Source organism: Gobius niger (genome assembly GCF_951799975.1).
Source record: "Gobius niger genome assembly, chromosome: 9".
NCBI lineage: Eukaryota > Metazoa > Chordata > Actinopteri > Gobiiformes > Gobiidae > Gobius > Gobius niger.
Window position 1 is genome coordinate 21,300,236 of NC_136860.1, and position 18,572 is coordinate 21,318,807.

Below are 18,572 nucleotides of genomic sequence, written 5' to 3' on the forward strand. Positions count from 1 at the left end.
CAAATTGGCTTTAGAGCAGGCAGAGCAGGCATGTCCTCTGAACCATGCAACAAAATCTCATTGAAATTCCTTTCATTATGAGTGAGCAGAGGAGGGACAGACACAGGCACAAATGATGGGAAGGAATTTGTGATTACAGAGCCACTGGATCTTTGCATCCCAAACCGGGAAAGACGCTGCAAAACCGTTATGTAACTTTGACAAAAAATGTCTGAACTATACAATGAGTATTAAGCAATTTTATTTACAAAAGAATAATTTTGCCTTATTTTAGCACAATATTTTTTTACATGAAAAAACAAAACAAAAACTGTTACAATCTTTCTTAAATCAGTGAAAAGTTGAGCAAGTGCAGACTGTCAAAGAACATTTTAAATATATATTTTTTTCAAGACGCTTCCCTGTTTAAAACAAAAGGCACAAAAACTTTACAATTTCTTCGTCAACAAAAATATGAATACCATAACGGAGATGGATGACGAAGAGGATCATCTCAATACATGTTTTGTAAACTAATTGATTCATTTTTTTAAATATCTGTCGATAAAATCTAATAATATACAGGTGGAACTCGGAAAATCAGGTATCATTCAAAAGTTAATCTATTTCTGTAATTCAACTTAAAATGTGAAACTAATATATGATATAGACTCATTACAAAGTGACATGTGTCAAGCCTTTGTTATAATTGTGATGATTCTGGCTTACAGTCCATTTTCACATTATTCTAATTTTATGAGATTTTTAATTTGGAATTATTAGAAGCAATTGTAACAATTATAACAAATAAAGGCTATACATATCTCACTTTGTAATGAGTCTATCATATAATAGTTTCACAGTTTAAGTAACAGAAATGAATGCACTTTTTAGCAATATTCTAATTTTCCAAGTTTCGCCTGTATCTGCCTTGTTATTACAGAGAAAGAATTTATTGCTTGAATGGTTAACCAGCTAAAATCTCTGTCGCATGCACAACAATTTATACATCCTTAATACTTATATAGAGGTAAAGCAGATATTATCCTAGCAAGCTTACCCTTAAGATAAAAGAAATTAAATGCAGTATGTAAACGGTTAAGACCAAAGTTACTGATATCTCTGAACTATGAGCTATGGCTTAAATTTCATGGGTTATCACACATGGTCTCTTCATCGATTTGTTGGAGTACGGTCACATCACATGGAGGTGGGTTGGCTAGCTACAAAACACAAAATAAATGCATTACATACCGGTATTTGTATCAAATGAGTCTATACAAACAGTGTGCCACTTACTTTTGAATCGCATGTAGCATTTGTTGCAGTATAATTGTTTATTTCGTATTCTGACTTCTGCACCGGCTTCTGACCCGCCAAGGCCCGACCCACAATCGAAGCACTGAAAAGTCACAACAAGCTTGAGTTAAAACATGCCATTTTGAAAGATAACTTTAAATTACTAAGTGCAGAGAGGGACCAAGGCAGACAAGAGAGAAGTTTATGGAATACATGGGAGAAAGGTGCATTTTAACTTCAAGGGAAAAACTAAAAAAGCATCACAGATACAGAACAGGGCTCAGAGAGAAGCAACATAGGTGATTTATTCAGAAACTGGATAGGCCTTGTGCAGCTGAGATGTTCCAGCGTCCTGGAAGGATCCGGCGTCTCACCTTAAAGCAACCCAAATGATAACACAGCCCCAGTGACTCGATGATCATGGCTGCTCCCTTCCCCAATGGAGTGTCACAGTATGTACAGATTTTCTTTCCACTCACTGACCTGGATTACAAAATGTAAAGTGGTGATGTTAAAGCGGAGCACACATGCACAGAGCATGTATGGATGGTTACACACACAAACACAATGATATGTTTACATATGACAGCATAATCCAGAAGATTCTTAATGGAACATGAGGCGTACGGATTGTGATGTTCATATGTGCTTGTAAATTCTTTTCTAAACTAATTTGCAAGGAAGTTAGGAATGAGGTGGGTCATCAACCTATTATGCTTTTGTGTCTGTTCTTTAACTTGTTCCACTTAGAACCTTGAAGACAACCAAGCGTTGGGCAGTAGTTGAAGCTAATTTTACCTGCTGCGCTGTTGGAAGTCAGCCAGAGGCTCTGGAGATCTAGTGGGTGATGGAGAGGACAGTGAAGGGGAGGGAGTCTGTCGGGAAGAGGGGGTCCCTGTCCCGCCTCGCAAAGAGCCCATAGAGGACGAAGAAGGAAGAGTGGAAGAGCGAGGGAGTGCTCCGGACCAGCCACCATAAGAGGAGGAGCTCCCTGAGAGGGCAGACTGAGGGCGCAAGTAGTTTGGGATTTGCGAGTTGGTCCTAGGTGTCCATGAAGAACGCCATGAGTTGTAGTTGTTGGTATCCAAGTTGTCAAGAGATTCACCTCTGCAAAGCGTTGCATGTTAGCAGTTAGTACAACCGTTTGGCTGCGATCAGAATGTGTGGCATTATCAATTTGGTTTCACCCAATTCGCCAACACAGAACTGGCAGCCAACAAACACAGCCAAACACTTTTAGCAGGTTTTAGCAAGTACACCAGGCCAACAACCATTAGTAACCCTTCCCTGTTAGTGTATGTAAGGGGGTTTTACCTGCGCATGGGAGCGCCCTCGCTCTCCCTGCTCGTGCCTGTGCTGGTGGTGGCGGAGCGCTGTCGGATCCAGCTGCTGTCCGTAAGCAGGGACGTCTTCTTCTTCATCTCTTTGAGGAGCTGTTGACGCTCCAGCTCGGCCTGTGACTGTCCACCCTTCTGAGCCACCATGCTCCCCACCACTGCACACAAAGCAGTTTCAGATAATAACACATCAACTTAAAATAAATGTCATTTGTATTGAATCAACAAGCTTTTATTTCATTGCAGGTGTAATTAAAGGTCATGCACCCATTTTTTGCCCCAACGACTTGAATAAAATTTGTTTTGTCATCATCCAGTATTAGGAATTGGTTTGGACCACAACAAACTGTTTAAAATTTAACTCACTCCCTTCTTCATTCATTGTTTGTAAAGAAAAATAAAATCAGGTGCAGGGCCTTTAAGCTAAATCCAAAATATTGAATTGAGGCCGTTTCAATCAAGCTAATGATTAAGTTCTTACTTCGTCAACTGATTGATTCATTTGTTTTCTGTCTTACGAATCAAACACGTTCCAAGGAATTGAATCTTGCAATTACGCTGTTATTGACACAAGAACCAATCAAGTCACGGGTTCAGGATTTATTCGATTTGTCATTGGGTGCCGAGATTGTGCTTTAGTTGGAGCCCACCTCTCTCTGGCTCTCTATATCTCATGGCATTGAGAATGTTTCTTCTCTCCATCTCCAGCTCTGAAGCTGCTCTTTGACTCTCAGCCTGTTTATAGCGCTCGCTCGCACGCTCCTGCAGCAGCCAGTGAGCCATGCCCCCCGGCTGCACGGGCACACCTGCGCCCCATGTAAGCAAGGACTGTTATGGTATACAATTCATACACCTCATATTGAAAACATTCAGGAACTGTTTAAATGTTAGGAACTTGTGCCTTTATATAATATTGAAATCTGAAAGAAATATTTTTTTTTACGGATAACGTGTATAAATGTGGGAAATTTATATTCTAAAAACTAACTTCTCTGTTGAGGTCTCTCTTCTTCGTCGAGCTGAGGAGACGATTTAGACCTCATCCGGCTGTAAAAGATGCATGGACAGTTACAAATTTGTTATAAAAAACAGTTTATTTGTTACTATATTTGCCATTCAAGCACATACAGTTAGAGAGGGCGAATCCAAAATAGTAGCTGCAGCTGTCAGAAACTAAATACCAATAAATGCAAAATGGTTGTGAGCTCTTTATTGCTAAATATGAAAGAACATCGTTTTTAAAATGTGTTCATGAGTCTGTTTTTAGAACGATTGTGAGTGGTGTGTCTCCGTGGTATTATGTATGTGGGAGGTTTGGTGCCGTTCCCAAAGCAAGGATTTGCAAAGAGAAACGTCTGTAGAGAAGTGTGGATGGAGCAGTGGAAAGCCCTTGTACTGGGGTTGTACAATCTATAGCAATGTTAGGAGATGCGTTATCCATATCCAAAAACGATATATTGCAAAAAATAACTCTTCTAATCTATCTGACAGAGACAGGCATTTGTGCAGCATACCAACCTGTCTGCAAAGAACATTGTCGGCTGGACATGGGAGCTACCAGCCCTGTGGTGAAGTTGATGGTTGATTGGACAGAGATGAGGCGAGAGTTAGAGCACATGATGGAGAACAAAGCACATGCATGTTATTGTGTTTTACATATGAGCAACAAATAAAGCACAAGCATCAGCAGGTTAGTACAAGGCTAGTACTGCAGTAGAGGCAACGCAATTAGAAGAATACTTCAATACATTGCTTTGTCACGTACTGGGGCTAATTGTTTCTTTCACTAATGGCTCCACATCAATGTTTTTTTTTTCTTTTGCATAAGGCCTTTTTTTTTCTTTCTTTCTTTTTCACCTTTTCACCTCTAGCTTATTATACAGTAATTCTGCCCTTCATGGAATTACTTTCATTTACACAGGCTTGGAACCACCCTGAGACACCCAGTGGACGGATTGTTCATTGCATTTTAATACATCACTTACTGATAAACCACTACAGTGTACAATAAGATATGTCTTGGAAAAGGTAGATTCTAGCACTCCCCAAAATGAATCTATTTCTCAGTATTTTATTACGTTTTCTCTCTCTCTCTCTCTCTTTTTTTTTTTTTTGCATAGGGTTTAAATCTATAACAACCTTTTAGTTTTGTTTTTCATGCAAGTTAAAGTAATTGCAGCACAGTGCAGCTTTTATCTGCTTTGTTTTTAAACACCTGTAAGTTCCTGCATTCTGGGCATTCTGACCTGTATTTTTTCAAAAAAACTCTATCAGACAAAATTTAAGCTCAAATCTATATGACCCCCAAATCATCTATTTATTTATTTATTATCAGGTCTTGTGTCACAGTTTTATTCATTATCAACCCCCTCGCCTTTCTCTATCCCTCTGAGGGCCGACCCCAGCCTGGGCCTTCCGACTGTTAGTATGGCTTTGACGACACACAACATCAATGGCATGTTTATAGTGTGACGAGAGGCAAAAGTAGAAAATGTATTTGGGGAAGGCTGACCATTGCTGCTGCTGCTGTTGCTCCAGGGCCCTCTCCCTCTCTCTGCGTTGTTGCTCCACTAGTTCCTCTCCTCTCCTCCTCCGCTCCTCTTCCTCTCTCCTCCTCCTCTGTTTCTCCTCTTCCTCTCTCCTCCTCTGCCACTCCTTCTCTTCTTCTTCAATCTGCCTCCTCTTCTCCTCTTCTACCCTCCTCTTCCTCTCCTCCTCTTCTTGCACCCTCCTTTTCCTCTCCTCCTCTTCTTGCAGCATCCTCCATTTCCTCTCCTCCTCTTCTTGCAGCACCCTCCTTTTCCTCTCCTCCTCCTCCTGCTGCTCCCTCTTTTTCCTCTCCTCCTCCTCCTGCTGCTCCCTCCTCTGCCTCTCCTCCCTCAGACGCTGAAGCTCTCGCTCGTCCGCCTGCCTTCGTTGCTCCAGTTCCTCCTTCCTCCTCCTCTCCTGCTCCTCCCACAGTGAGCTGAGGGGCTGGCCGACGGGTGACAGGGGAGAGTGAGGGCCCGCACTCAGGTTGTTGACCTCCAGGCTCGCCGGCTGCCGCAGAGAAGCACAGAGGAAGTGTTTGACCTTTTCTGTACTCTGGATCAACAGCATCAAATATTAAGCAACTCAGCACATGTCCTGAGGCGGCAGGCATTTTGAAACTTCAGACAGATTATTATTGCGAAATAAGTGTCATGTGTAATTCAAACTGAGTATTGTTCTGCTTTCACTTTCACTAAGGGTTTCTATGGGAAAAGAGGTAAAAGAAAGTATCACATCTTCTCTGACTGCATATAATTACAGCATAACATTTAGCTGTGCTATTTGCATATATTTAGACAAGCTCGTGCTATGAGTCATGGCTGCTTGCCTTTTGGTTTACTTAGGTTCATGGGGGCTGAGTGGGGTTGTAATTATAGACTCTATCAACAAGATGAAAAGACTCGCACCTGGGAAATTAATTTGTTCAGGTGTTTGTTGCACTTCACAAAGTACACAGTGCTATTAGAAAACCAAATTACTGAAATTATGTGAAGCTAATGAGTTGTGTACATTCATTCATCATTCTCTGTTTATTTCTCTTCGGGACAGGGGCAAAGAAATGACTTTTAAGGTTATTCATTTCTATTTTAATGTTCTCCAAACTGATGAAGCTACACAAAGCTGCGTTGCAAATCCACCACAAAGGCTTTTGTAAAGAGCACTCACCTTCTGCTGAGTGAGCTCCTGCTGATCTTTGAGCCACTCTTCCTGAAGTTTTTCCTGATCACGTTTGTATTTTTCCTAAAACAAAAACCCACAACAACGTTATGTCATTATGTATGATAGGAGCACGCTGTATGTAGCGTCGGAACTAGATTTCAACTGAAGTCAAAATTCCAAATTGATTGAAGAAACTGGAAGAATAGAAAACTGTAGGGTAACCCAGAGCTTTGTTCTCCTGGGCATACAATTAAAAGCCCTGTCTGGCAACAACAGCGCACTGCTTCCACTTTAGACCTTATAAATTATTTTCATAAACAGACACTTAACTTTAGTGTAGGTCAGGATTATTCTACATTTTCTAAGTTCTGGGCAAACTTTTGCACTAAAGTGCAAAACCTTAGCTGAGAATACACCAACATTTTTGTTATCAGTGATACCTGTAGGAGGCGCTCTTGCTCTTTTTGCCATTTTTCTTGACGTTTTCTCTCCTCCTCTGGGTCCCAGGACCAACGACTTGAGGATGGAGCAATTGAAGGAACAGGTATCTGACAACAAGAGGCAAAGTTTTCAGCATCAGATTTTCTTCATTTCCCTTAAAGGCATTTTACCTGATTTGTTAGTAATGTAACAGTATGTGTTTGGTCATTCTTTAGTATATCGTAAACTCAAGCATTTTTGGTAAAACACTGTGCATCTAATTATAAAGCATTTGTATCATTTCATGAATTTACAGGCTACTTTTCTAGCATTACTGTGAATGTGACCCTGGAAAGTTGTTTAATCTGTCTTTAAACTCGAAGAATTTGATTTGACAAATATCTTAGGAAAGTTAGGAATGAGTTTGGCACTGAAAAAGATCTGGTTATAAATAAAAATGTTGCTATGTAGAGAGAAATTCATAAGCATACGATGAGTCTTTTAAATGGCACTTATCTCCTAACTCGTTTGCTACTTACATCTGGCATTACAGGCTCAGCTCCTCCTCCTTCAAGAGAGAAATACTCCAGTTAAATCGGGCATGCACAGGCAAAGTCAAACCTGAGGCTACATACTTTGTCAAACACATTACGATTTGACTCTGATAGTTCGGATGTAGCCATCATTTATGCGAAAGGACATTTAAAATCAAAACAGGCCCCAAGCAACTAAAGGGAAATTAATCAAAAAAAATATGAGCTATTAGGTCTCCTTATTTAAGATGAGGTGACATTTATTTTTTTGAGGCAATAGTTTCAAACAGAAAAGGTTGATTGACTGTGAGAAAGAAGAGGATCAAACGAGATGCCGGAAACACACGAGGAAGTCATGCACAAGTACAGTGATAGTGGGGGCACATGCAAGTCGATCCATTTTCCCACATCAATGGCAGCAAAGTGAACAGTGTGAACAGCACGACAAGATTCAGATTTGAACAAAAGACAAATACATCCAATGGTATTTTGAATATCTGTAAAGTAAAGTGTAATTTTGTAACTATTTTGTTTTATCCAGCATGTATTTGTCTCTTGATTTTGGCAAGCAAAGGTCATTGGTCACAGCACACACAGCCCTGTTTACCACAGAGGTAGGCCAGCGCACTGATATTGGACCCTGAGGAGGGAAGATGCAATGCAATAAGGTCAGACATAAGAATTAGCCCACAGAATACAGACAAGGACGGGTCACTTCCTTTCACGATTGAACATGCAGTGAACACAGTTTGCATCCCATAAGATTCGCAGAAGTAGCAACAGACAAAGCACAGAGACCTCAGCCCTCAAACTACTGATGTTTCCTAAAAGTGTACCTTACCCATGTCAAAAAACTCAGATCTTCTTTTTAAGTTTTTCAAAGATATGGGTTCTGACTCTACATGAAAAAAACAAATAACAATGCGCTTAATAAAGATTCACCGCACATTACAGCAAATCCAACAGTTCAGCGAGTTGTCCAATAGCTATGTTATTTCCGAGTCAGCAAGGTTCCCCCCCTGAGTGTTCAGTATGCAGTCTTTCGAACAGTACCCAAGATCAATTCTGTAACCTTTCTGATTGTGTGAGTGCGCTGCTCTCTACCTTTGTTCCTCATGGTCACCGGCCCTTCTCGGAGACTGCCATTAAGTCCATTGGATGCCACGTCCTGGGCAGAGACATGACACAATCATTAGAATAGATCTGGGAAATGAACAAAATACAAGGGGAGGAGGCTCTGGACGACTTACAATAACCGGGTGCGTGATGCCGTCCTTGACCGGCTCTATCTTGGTGGAACTGTGTGACGTGAAATCCAGGCTGGAGTTAAACACCTTAGACTCAGGAGCACCTAGAAATGTTGGATGATCCGTACTGGTCAGATTGATGGTCTTATGGCTTTTAAATGGCAGGGAAGGCTGGTCTCTCTCCCAGTCTGCGTCCGGGCAATGCAATGGCAAAGATAATATATGTACAAACCATATGTTTTCTGCTGTACTGTAAATCAATCAGGCATAACATCGTGACCTTTAACCTTCTTTTGCTCATCTTAAAGGCGCTAACCTGCTTTTGGACACCTGTGCTTGTGTTCTGTATTATACAACTTCTGTGTATAGAAGTTTGCCTGCGTCTCATTGTTTGGTTGGAGCACCCTCTGCTGGTGGCAATGGGAACTGTTTCTCTTACTCTGTCCATGTTTAGCTAACAGCATGCTGACAAATTCTTAAATGCCTTAATGGTTTAAAATGCAGAGGTTTCTAACTATTTCGCAAAATATCCAGGAAATACAGATCAGAGCACTTCGGCAGGAGACAAACAAACAAATACTGTGTGAATGTAGCAAAATACTTCTCTAAGTCTGCATTACAGCTTTGACTTGTAAGTGACTTGTGAGTCCTCAGATTTTTTCACATTCAAGTCACATTTTTTATTTGAAATATTTATATCTCTGCTGACCCTACAAGAAGAAGCTATGAACAATGGAAAATGTGTCAATACAGAGAAGTCAGCTGCTTGCCGGGAACTTTATCGGCCTGAATACAGTAAGAAAGCAAATGAGAGCAAAGGAAAAAAAATCTTGTTGAATATTGAATAACAGAAATGAATGGCTAATAATCTTAAAGGGGGGGTATTATGCAAAATTGACTTTTTCAAGCTTTACATCATGTTTTTATGTCATTCCCTCATTAAAAACGTGCCTGAAGTGTTGCATTGGCACATTCATGTATTTTTGAGTAATCTGTAAAAACTCTGATGGCAGCCATTTTAGGGATAGGTTTGCCTGAGTCCTCCTAGGAACGCCCCCACCTCCTGGAGACGCCTCCGAGCTTTCGTCACCAGCCGAGTAACCAACCACTGCTCCTCAGCAGAGCCCCCTCCCCACTGATGCCACAGACAGCGTGTGGAGGGGGCGTGTCGGAAAGGCTCAGAGGTTCTTAAAGAGACAGAGGCCTATTTCAAGACATTTGCTACAGCCATTTTGAGAGAGCAATTTTATACAAGGCAGTTATTCTAATTTACTGCATTTACAGACCAACAGAAGATTTCGTCATCATTGTAGTGTGATATAGACTGGTGCTATGTGATTGAAAAAAGCATAATACCCCCTTTTTAATTTTCCAAAAAGGCACTTAAGAAGTGTTTTAGCTCTGCGCTACATTTTTCTAAATGTTATAATTTGAGGACAAAACATTCACTTGTTGCTCATGAACAGAAGCAAACAATGAAGGCAAAATCTCCGGCATGTGTGACCAATCCTGCGCGTGGTCACTCTGTTATGCCTGATTAGTACACATCGGAAACCCCCACACATCTAAATTTGAGCACCGCTAATAAGAAAGGGATGGGTTAAAGTGTTGTTAAAAGGACCAGCAGTGAGAACCAGAGAAACCACCTTCTCAGCCATGCACACTAGTAAAGTTTAAAAACTAACGCAGTGTGGCAAACAGGCTCACCGACATTTGAACATTTTAACAAGCTCTGCGTGTTAGTTCGAGTGAGCTACTTTGGGTGGTTTATTATTTTTGTAAGCTGAGACTGACGTACATGGAACAAGTAAGCCTGTTTTATAACACTGAGACACAGAAGCTCACTCTCACAGGGAACTACGGGCTCGCCGGGTGTATATTCTCTGCAAATAACACTCCATATAAAGAATATAATGCACATGGAACACACTGTGAAAATAATAGGCGGCACTTTACATTACAGCACAGTAATGGCATGGTAACAGCATGGAAATAGCGTGGTAACTAGGGGTAAAAAAGGAAAACGCTTTTAGCACCATGTTATTACCAAGAAAATACTGTCTGTGTTTCCTGGTTCTTGACAGTCATTTTTCTGGGTAAGAGCTATGATTTTTCATATTATCATAAAATAAATTAGATAGATAAATTATACAAATATTCATCCCCACAGGAGAAATTCAAGAGGGTTAGGTGTGTGTTTTGTTTCTCTGTAATTACTTTCTTACCACTTTATTGCACTAGATACCATGCTATTTCAATCCTATTACTATGTTGTACCAAATTATTAGTAAGCATAACCCACACAAGATCAGAGAAATAGCAGCAAGCCTTTGGCAAAAACCGTTGGCAAACCTTCACCGTTTAGCTGTCAAGGGAATCATTCATGGCTGATTTAACAATAGTTTACGGACCAATTTAGGGTGTCAAAACTGTTTAGTAATATGTGGAGAGTGAGCAATGTTGTCAGCCCGAGAATGTAACCCTCAGTTCACCTGTAAGAGCCAGACTCCCACTTTGACTCCACGAAAAGCACTTTAAGTACAGAGGCCGGAGATGACTCACTGTTCTTGCCATGACGCCTTATGTCCATGACCAGACTGCCCTCTTGCAATGCCTCCTCCATGTGGGTCTTCCATGATGTGTAGCTCATGCCTGCCACCTGGTGTCCGTTCACCGACACCACCTCATCTCCGGCCTGAAGCTGGCACATTTCTGCTGAGCTTCCTGTTCAACACAATGGGCGATTGCTTTGTGGTCTTTGCTTCCAATGCTCATATTGTAAAGGTGGAAAAAACTGTGAGACGTCATTTTTACTGATCTGGTCTGTTTGCTTTACATTTTAAGCTGGCATCTTCTGTCCTGAACAAAAGCATACTTGGAAGACAGTGTTTTCTAACCATTTTGTGTGCAGTGTATATACATTTCACCATCGTGTACTAAAGGGAAACCGTCTGAAGAATGAGAGAGCAGACCCAGCAGATCTGACCCATATAGAGGCTGCCCTACATAGGCCTGGCATCGGCACTGCAGTGGTCTGGAAAAGCAGCTGACAGCTAACCTGCATAGTCGCAATGTAAAATGTACCCGAGCCAAGGCCTGTGCTGCCGCTTTATATTCATTGTGCTGTATCTATGCATTGCACACATATTGAAAAGGCCTTTACAGATCAGGCAGTATATGTTAGCGTTCTTTTTGTTCCATTTTCTCTTAAGGGCAAGGACAAGGAATAATGTTTGGAATAACTACGCAGCAACCTACGCCACAAAACGTATAAAAGCAAGGACTTGCTTTTATACGGGAAAATGTGAATTGCATTCTAAATTATAATGAAAAAACAAGAAATCTACAATGTGTCATGATGCGATTACCTGGTGCAATTGACGTGACTCGTGCACCTGTTGAATCCCAGGCAGACTGGAAGCCGAAGTCTCTGCTGCTGTTGGGTTTCTGGTTCAGGCTTATCCTCATCTCACAAAAGCTCTCCTAAAGCCAGGCAATAACAATAGAAAGTCCAGAGCAAACACAAGTAGTTAGACAAATTAGCTCACACGGTGACTACACAGTGACAATCATCGGAGAAGTGTGTGTTTCTGCTGACAGTCAAGCCATAAATGTTTTATGTCTCACCAGCTGTTGCTGAAGCAATTACAATATTCAGTGAACTTTGATAAAACCCTGCAAACTTACAAAGTAACTTCACTCCATCACTCTATGCCACTTTGAAAATATATTCTTGAGGTGAGAAGTTTTTCAAGAGACATTTGATTGATTTGACACAAACTCTTGAGGGCATACGCAGAAGTATAGATTAAAATTAGTATTAATGTTAATGGTCTCATTAATAAATAATTAAAATCCCATCCATATGAAGTTAATTGTTCATTTATCTTTAATCTTGCTTTAGTCCTACTGTGTTTCACTGACCTGGCTACTGTCTTTAACAGGAGCCGAGATGACTGTCGTTTCACTCGTGATTTCCTCAGCCGCTGATTTGCTCTCGGTAACAACCTTTTCTGTGCTCTCTTCTTGGTCATCCTCGCCTTCACTGCTCTGGGCGGAGCTTGACTGGGCCTCATCCTCTGAGGTCATGAACTGATGATAGCGGCTCGGTACAGACGACTTCTTAGTAGTGTCAAGATCACCGTTCACTGGTTTACGAGAGTCATCAGTCTGCACAGAAACAAGTGGTTTAGAACATTTAATAATAAAATACAGAAAGAATAATACCTTACAATCAAAAACACAATACACAATGCAATAAATCATGATTTAATAAGTAGTGATGTATGATGCAGATGATGCAGTACTGCATTTATTCAGACCTGCATATGCAGAAGATAGAAGGCAAATTCTGTATTCTATTGTATTCTTGATATTTACGCAATTTACTTAAATACTCACTGTATAGGCTCTGGAGAGAGAGGAGAGGCGGGTGGCCTGGGATCCTGGGAAGGGCCTTGGTGCTACGACTGAGGTTAGTCTGGCGCTATCTGATCTCTGGTAGCTCCTGGGCAGTGAGGCTGAAACTCTAGACACTACTGGAGGCTTGGGTTCCATTGGGATCGGCTGCTGTGGCTGTTTGAACAGTGAATTAACAGAGGGGACCTCAGTTTGTGGCACCAACAATGGGCTCTTTGGCTCTTGCACCCTGGGCTCAGGCTTTAGCAAGGAGGTGACAGTTGTGGTCTTCCTTGTTTCCACTGAGCTGGTTAGTGAGCTACTGTGCTGTGCAGCTGGTGGAGATGGGGAGCGCTGGTATGAACTATAGCTTGCAGAAGTGACTGTAGAAGTGACTGTTGTTTTCCTGTCTGCAGATCTGTCCACTGTTTCCTTTGAGGGTGTGGGAGAAGATGCTCTGCCAGTCGCTGGGGAAGCTGCCAGAGGTTCGTCCTCTTTCGCAGCAGGCTTCGGGAGCGTGGAGAAGGAGGAAGAGTACGGAGTGTCAACAGTGTGGCTCCTGGTGTAAGTGGTGCGCGAGGTCAATGCAGGTTTTTCAAACACGTCCTCGTCATCCAAGTAAGATAACGATCCCAGTCGACTGCCTAAGCTCTGCCGTTTGGTCTGTCTGATGACCAGATAAGGATGTGACATAGGAAAAAGATGTGCAAAATAAAGATAAAGAAATGTCAATCAGGTGCAGGGTTTGAACAGATTCATAGATAAAAAAAAAAAGATGACAGTACACTGAGATGAAGTGAAAATGGGAAACGATTGACTCAATGACTTTTCCTATGACAATGAACCAGCAACTAGTCTTACCGTCTCTGTCAGAAGAGCCCATAAGCATAAAAGTAAAACAACAGATTCTTAATTTAAAGGCTAGAGAGAATTAGATTGATGTTCTTAACCACTAATGGCTAACGGCTATGATTTGACTAACCTGTCCTCTTGCATCTCCTTGAAGGTCTTGGATTTCCTGTTACCGCCGTACGTGATCTCTTCTATCTTCTCTCGCTCCACTTTTTTCTTCACAATATCAGAGTTGACACTTTTGCGCCGGTTCTTCCATTTACTTAGATCCTAGAAAAAACAAACAAAAACAACAACGTGCCATTCATTCTTTGCGTGAAATGAATTTGAGTCAACACACTGAATGAGGCAGACAGCGCTGCATTGCATTGAGTGGATTTACAGTGTGCAGGCAGCGATAAGTTGTGAATAGAGAAAAGAGAGAGGACCAAAAAAAAGGGCTACTTTTGAAGGTGTTCTATTTGTGTGCTCTAGGCTCCTCCCGGCTCTCCTCCCTGGAGTATTGGGGACTGTATGACCTAAATGCTGCTTTAAGACTTCATTATTTAGGCTCCTTACAAACCAGTCAAACACAGCTAAATTCAATTAATTGCTGACGCACAATATCATAATCTGGCTCTAAAATCAGATGTGTTTGTAATTTTAGCAAGCTTTTTCTGAGTGTTTCTCTGCGTGCTTTTCTTTTCTATTTTAGTTTACAGAGACATTACGCCTTTAACCAAAGATTTCAGGTTGCTGCCCTTTAGCCAGAGGGCAGCACTGCTCTACCAACCGTCCCAACATAATCCAAATATTGCTTCTTTAGCAGCATATGACCACAAACCAAGGCTGAAAGATTACTCACTAATTTATTGAAATCCTTATTGTTAGGGCTGCAATGTGAAAGGTGCAAACCACAAATTTTGCAGTTATTTCATTGCCAGTTGTTGAGTGGTTGAGGCTGGCCCTCTTTTTACCCCCTTTCGCCCTATGTCCAGACTAAGCCTTAACAAATATAAACAAAAAAAACTCCCAAAAGTGTTCTTAAATATATAGTTCTTAACAATTTAAAATACATTTTAACCTCTTTGCCTCCACCTTAACTGAGCTCATTTTCTCCAGTTTGGCTTTACCCAAATCTAAAAGCTCCTGAAAACTCAACAATAAAGTGACAAAAAAGCAATAAAAATGTGCCGGAAAAGCAACAATAACACAATAAAAAAGCGACAAAAACACAACAAAAAAGTGATGAAAAAAATGACAAAAAGGCATTAAAAAGCCACAAAAACACAACATCAAAAAAACATCAAAAGAGAGACAAAAACATGACAAAGTCGCTTCATAAATGTGATATAAATGCGGCGACAACACAACAAAAAAGCTACAATGAATTTCGTCGGTCTTAGCTTTTAAATAAGGCTCTCCAGTCAAGAAGCTTTTAGATTTGGGTAAAGCTAAGCTGGAGAAAATGCGCTCAGTTAAGGTGGGGGTTAAGAGGTTAAATAACTGTAGGACAACTGTTATTTTTCCAACAAGTTGAAGGCATTCACTCACATCTTGCCACTCATCTTCAGTCTTCTTTATGTGGTCCCGGTATTTTTCTAACTCCTCATAGCGCACCTGTCTTGCAGCACTCAGGTCCATGTCAATATCACTTGTGGATTTGCTCCTAAGGACAGAGAATGATTAGAAAACAGTAACTCATGGAAGTTAGCGGGACTTCAAATGAGCATGCCCATCAGAAACATGTTATCACTTGTTAGTAGTAAACCATTAGTATGCAAACCAAGCGTCAGGAAAACCATTGTTAATAAAAATAAAAAAACGCATACCATAGACAACCCAGGTTATGGAAAAAGTTAACATAAAAAGAGACTTTGCATCCTCACCGACCAGCAAACTATCACACAGAAATCATAAGGGTATCACAAGTGCAACAAGTGAGTAGTGAACTTCAAGTCATAGCTCTCCCTGCTGCACTCTAGCCATCTGACCCAGTGCACAGCCATTCTGTGCGTCTTTCCACTTTGTTGCTTTGTCAATAGGGCTTTGTCAAGCAATAAACCTCCCCTTGAACTTGGCCCCGTGCCACACAATATACAACGTTACGTGTCAGCGTTTAGCAGCTGGAGAGGGAGAAGTGTAGCGTCAAAAGCAAAGGGAGAGACACAAGAGGCGAAGAAGGGTGCCACTGAAGAGCCAAGGGCCTTTAATGCAAACGTGCCACATTCCTGAGAGGCCGAATCAACTCACCCTTCGAGACTGTCCTGTCTTGGGAGCTGTCTATAAAAATGAAGAGAGAACCACAAACAAGGCAGATAAATTCAAGTGTCCGGGAAAGTGAAAACAAGGGGGTTTATGGAGCACTCGTAGACTCGAGAGCGCATAAAGACAGTAGCCAGCTTTCTGAAGGCTATTGGGCGTGAATAGATCTTATCCTGGGAAAAATGTGAAAAAAAAAAAAAAAAAAGTATCATCTTTTAATTTTCATTGAACAAACCTTGAGCTTTATTTATTTGTATCTCTTGGTCAACTTTACGATTTGTGAGCGGGTGAGTGAGTGGTTGGTGGTGGTGAGAGCGCCCAAAAGCTCAGACTGGCACCCAAGGGCAGCTGTGGCTTTGTGTACAATAGAGCAGGGGTCTACAAGTAGATTTCCCTCGGGGCCAAAATACATTGGGAGTAAAATATGTTTTAATTGGGAATATACCATTGAGGAAGCTTTTTTCAATAAATGAATAATATTGATCCTGACTGTAGCCTCATAAAAACAGCTTGCACTTGCATTGCACTTTACAAGCCTGTGCCACAAGTTTCTTTTACACTGTAGTCATTATTTTTTCATCCACACTCCGTGGTGGTAAGCTGCTATCGTAGCCACAGCCACCCTGGGGCAGACTGCACATTTACCACATGGCTATAATGTGTTGTTTATATCTTGATCTCTTATTATGTCAGTGCCCTCTGCTGGACATGTGTAAAATTATTTCTTTTTTAAAATTTTGGCTGCCCCCTAGTGGCTGGAGTGACCATTCTTGTTATTTCTCTAAAAAAAATCATAACTCAGGAATGGGATAGACACTTATTCTTTTTTTGACATACTCTACTAGGAATTTGTGCGCTACAAGTCAGGGGGCAGATTGAATTATCTCGGCTAGAAGTGGTCCGCGGGCTGCCTGTTGGAGACCCCTGGCATAGAGTATGTGTAGAATAAAGTGAATGAATAACAGTCCCTTGGCTTTATGTGTCTTGATGGCCAAAAATAATCATCTTCAAACGTATAATAGATCTATCTCTAAAGGCTGACTAAGTTTCCTTGCTGTGACCTTTATTAGTGTGCAGACGTGTATGATTCAATAAAACAATGTTGCCTTTATAGAGGTTGCCTGTGATGTCACTGGAAACATGGCCTTTTTTTTTTTACACTTACTGACGGAGAAAGCAAAGCAAATCCAGATGGCCCAGACTCAGGTTAAATGGCAGCTTTGTGTGTGCTGCGGGTACGGGTGCCAGAGCATGTGCAAACACCGGGGCACAGATTTGTGTTCATGTTACTATGGAGACGCATCATCTTTTACAGCAATGGGGAATTTCTATGGGACCTTACGGCATCAGCGCCACAGACAGGAGTACAGTGAGTCAATCGGCGGGTTCATTAGTCAAATCTTTCTACACTGTGATGTTGCTGAACTTTGAGAATCACATGTAAGTGTGAAGTTATTTGTCTGGAGTACCTGACTGTCAGCTAAGACCCTATAGAGACTGGAATTGCGTTGTAACACAGCTCCATAATACCACTTAGTTATAATAGTAAACAAAAACAAAAAAAACTACAAAGTACTTACCTTCACTCTAAAACAGTGGTTCTAAAACTGGGGTGCGTGCATCACTGGTAGTATTTGGGCTTTATCAGGTGGTATTCAGGATCCTTTCAATTACATTTTTGACTTTTTTCGTTTAAATTAGAGATAATTTAGCAATGCAAAAAGTTTCTGATTTGAGTCCAATTTAGATCATTGTACCCCGGTTAAGTCCTGATTTGATCTTGATCTAGGCCTAGTGCTTCTTGAAGGTCAAATATTTTACTAGGTGCTACTTAGTGTGAGAAGTTTGAGAACCACTGATCTAAAGTTTTCAGATGCTTAAATGTGTTCACCATTAGTCGTTCCACTGCTCTTTTCTATTGTTTTCATTTTGTTTTGGCTAAAGAAACTCTGTGTACCTGTTTGCCACAAACATTGCAAGTTACCTAATTGAGTTTTTATATTACATACCTTTTCTTTTTTTTTACAGTAAAATCATCACAGAAAGATTAAACCATTTCAAAGGGACTTCTGTTTATTCATTAATATTTGATACTGTTCTAAGGCATCAAAGATATACTGTGCATTTGTTCATAGCATTCGAGGTTCAAAAACACCGTTATTACTTTGTTCATCAGCCACACTTTAAGCACAAACCAATGCATCTTATGGCATTGATCAATAACTATTCTGTTTCACAACTATTATGCATGTAACCGTCACATCAAAAATACTTTGCTTTGCTAATCAGCAGGTCAAACATTGAGAAAGCATACAGTGTTTTATCAATATACAATATCTCACCATTCAAATATGTGAATAATGTGGCAACATAGAGAAAGGAAGGATAAACACAAAACCTATGGACAATGTAGTAGCATTGTGATCAAAATGGATAAGCAGATACTAAAACTATATTATCTGAGTGAGATACCCATTTATGCACTGTCTTTTCTAAATAATTATCCATGAATAGTCTCCTTAGCAGAACTAAAGGGAAAGAAACTATTGGGCAATAGGTTTTTTTTTTTTTTT

At 40.8% G+C, this 18,572-nt stretch overlaps 1 protein-coding gene across 1 annotated transcript in view; it reads right to left on the reverse strand.

Annotated features, from left to right (window-relative positions):
• Positions 1-226: 226 nt before the first annotated feature.
• Positions 227-18,572, reverse strand: part of lmo7a (LIM domain 7a) — a 42,465-nt gene continuing 24,119 nt past the window's right edge. The window contains exons 9-31 of the mRNA XM_079562446.1: positions 15,988-16,017; positions 15,289-15,403; positions 13,886-14,025; positions 12,907-13,570; positions 12,430-12,675; positions 11,874-11,988; positions 11,068-11,229; positions 8,509-8,693; positions 8,363-8,426; positions 8,100-8,156; positions 7,866-7,898; positions 7,265-7,293; positions 6,746-6,853; positions 6,312-6,386; positions 5,128-5,654; positions 4,134-4,178; positions 3,604-3,662; positions 3,266-3,421; positions 2,593-2,773; positions 2,077-2,385; positions 1,653-1,761; positions 1,279-1,381; positions 227-1,202 (exon numbers count right to left, since the gene is read on the reverse strand). Of these exons, the coding sequence (XP_079418572.1) occupies positions 1,180-1,202; positions 1,279-1,381; positions 1,653-1,761; positions 2,077-2,385; positions 2,593-2,773; positions 3,266-3,421; positions 3,604-3,662; positions 4,134-4,178; positions 5,128-5,654; positions 6,312-6,386; positions 6,746-6,853; positions 7,265-7,293; positions 7,866-7,898; positions 8,100-8,156; positions 8,363-8,426; positions 8,509-8,693; positions 11,068-11,229; positions 11,874-11,988; positions 12,430-12,675; positions 12,907-13,570; positions 13,886-14,025; positions 15,289-15,403; positions 15,988-16,017 (3,535 nt within the window). The 3' untranslated portion in view covers positions 227-1,179. The remainder of the gene's footprint in view (positions 1,203-1,278; positions 1,382-1,652; positions 1,762-2,076; positions 2,386-2,592; positions 2,774-3,265; positions 3,422-3,603; positions 3,663-4,133; positions 4,179-5,127; positions 5,655-6,311; positions 6,387-6,745; positions 6,854-7,264; positions 7,294-7,865; positions 7,899-8,099; positions 8,157-8,362; positions 8,427-8,508; positions 8,694-11,067; positions 11,230-11,873; positions 11,989-12,429; positions 12,676-12,906; positions 13,571-13,885; positions 14,026-15,288; positions 15,404-15,987; positions 16,018-18,572) is intronic.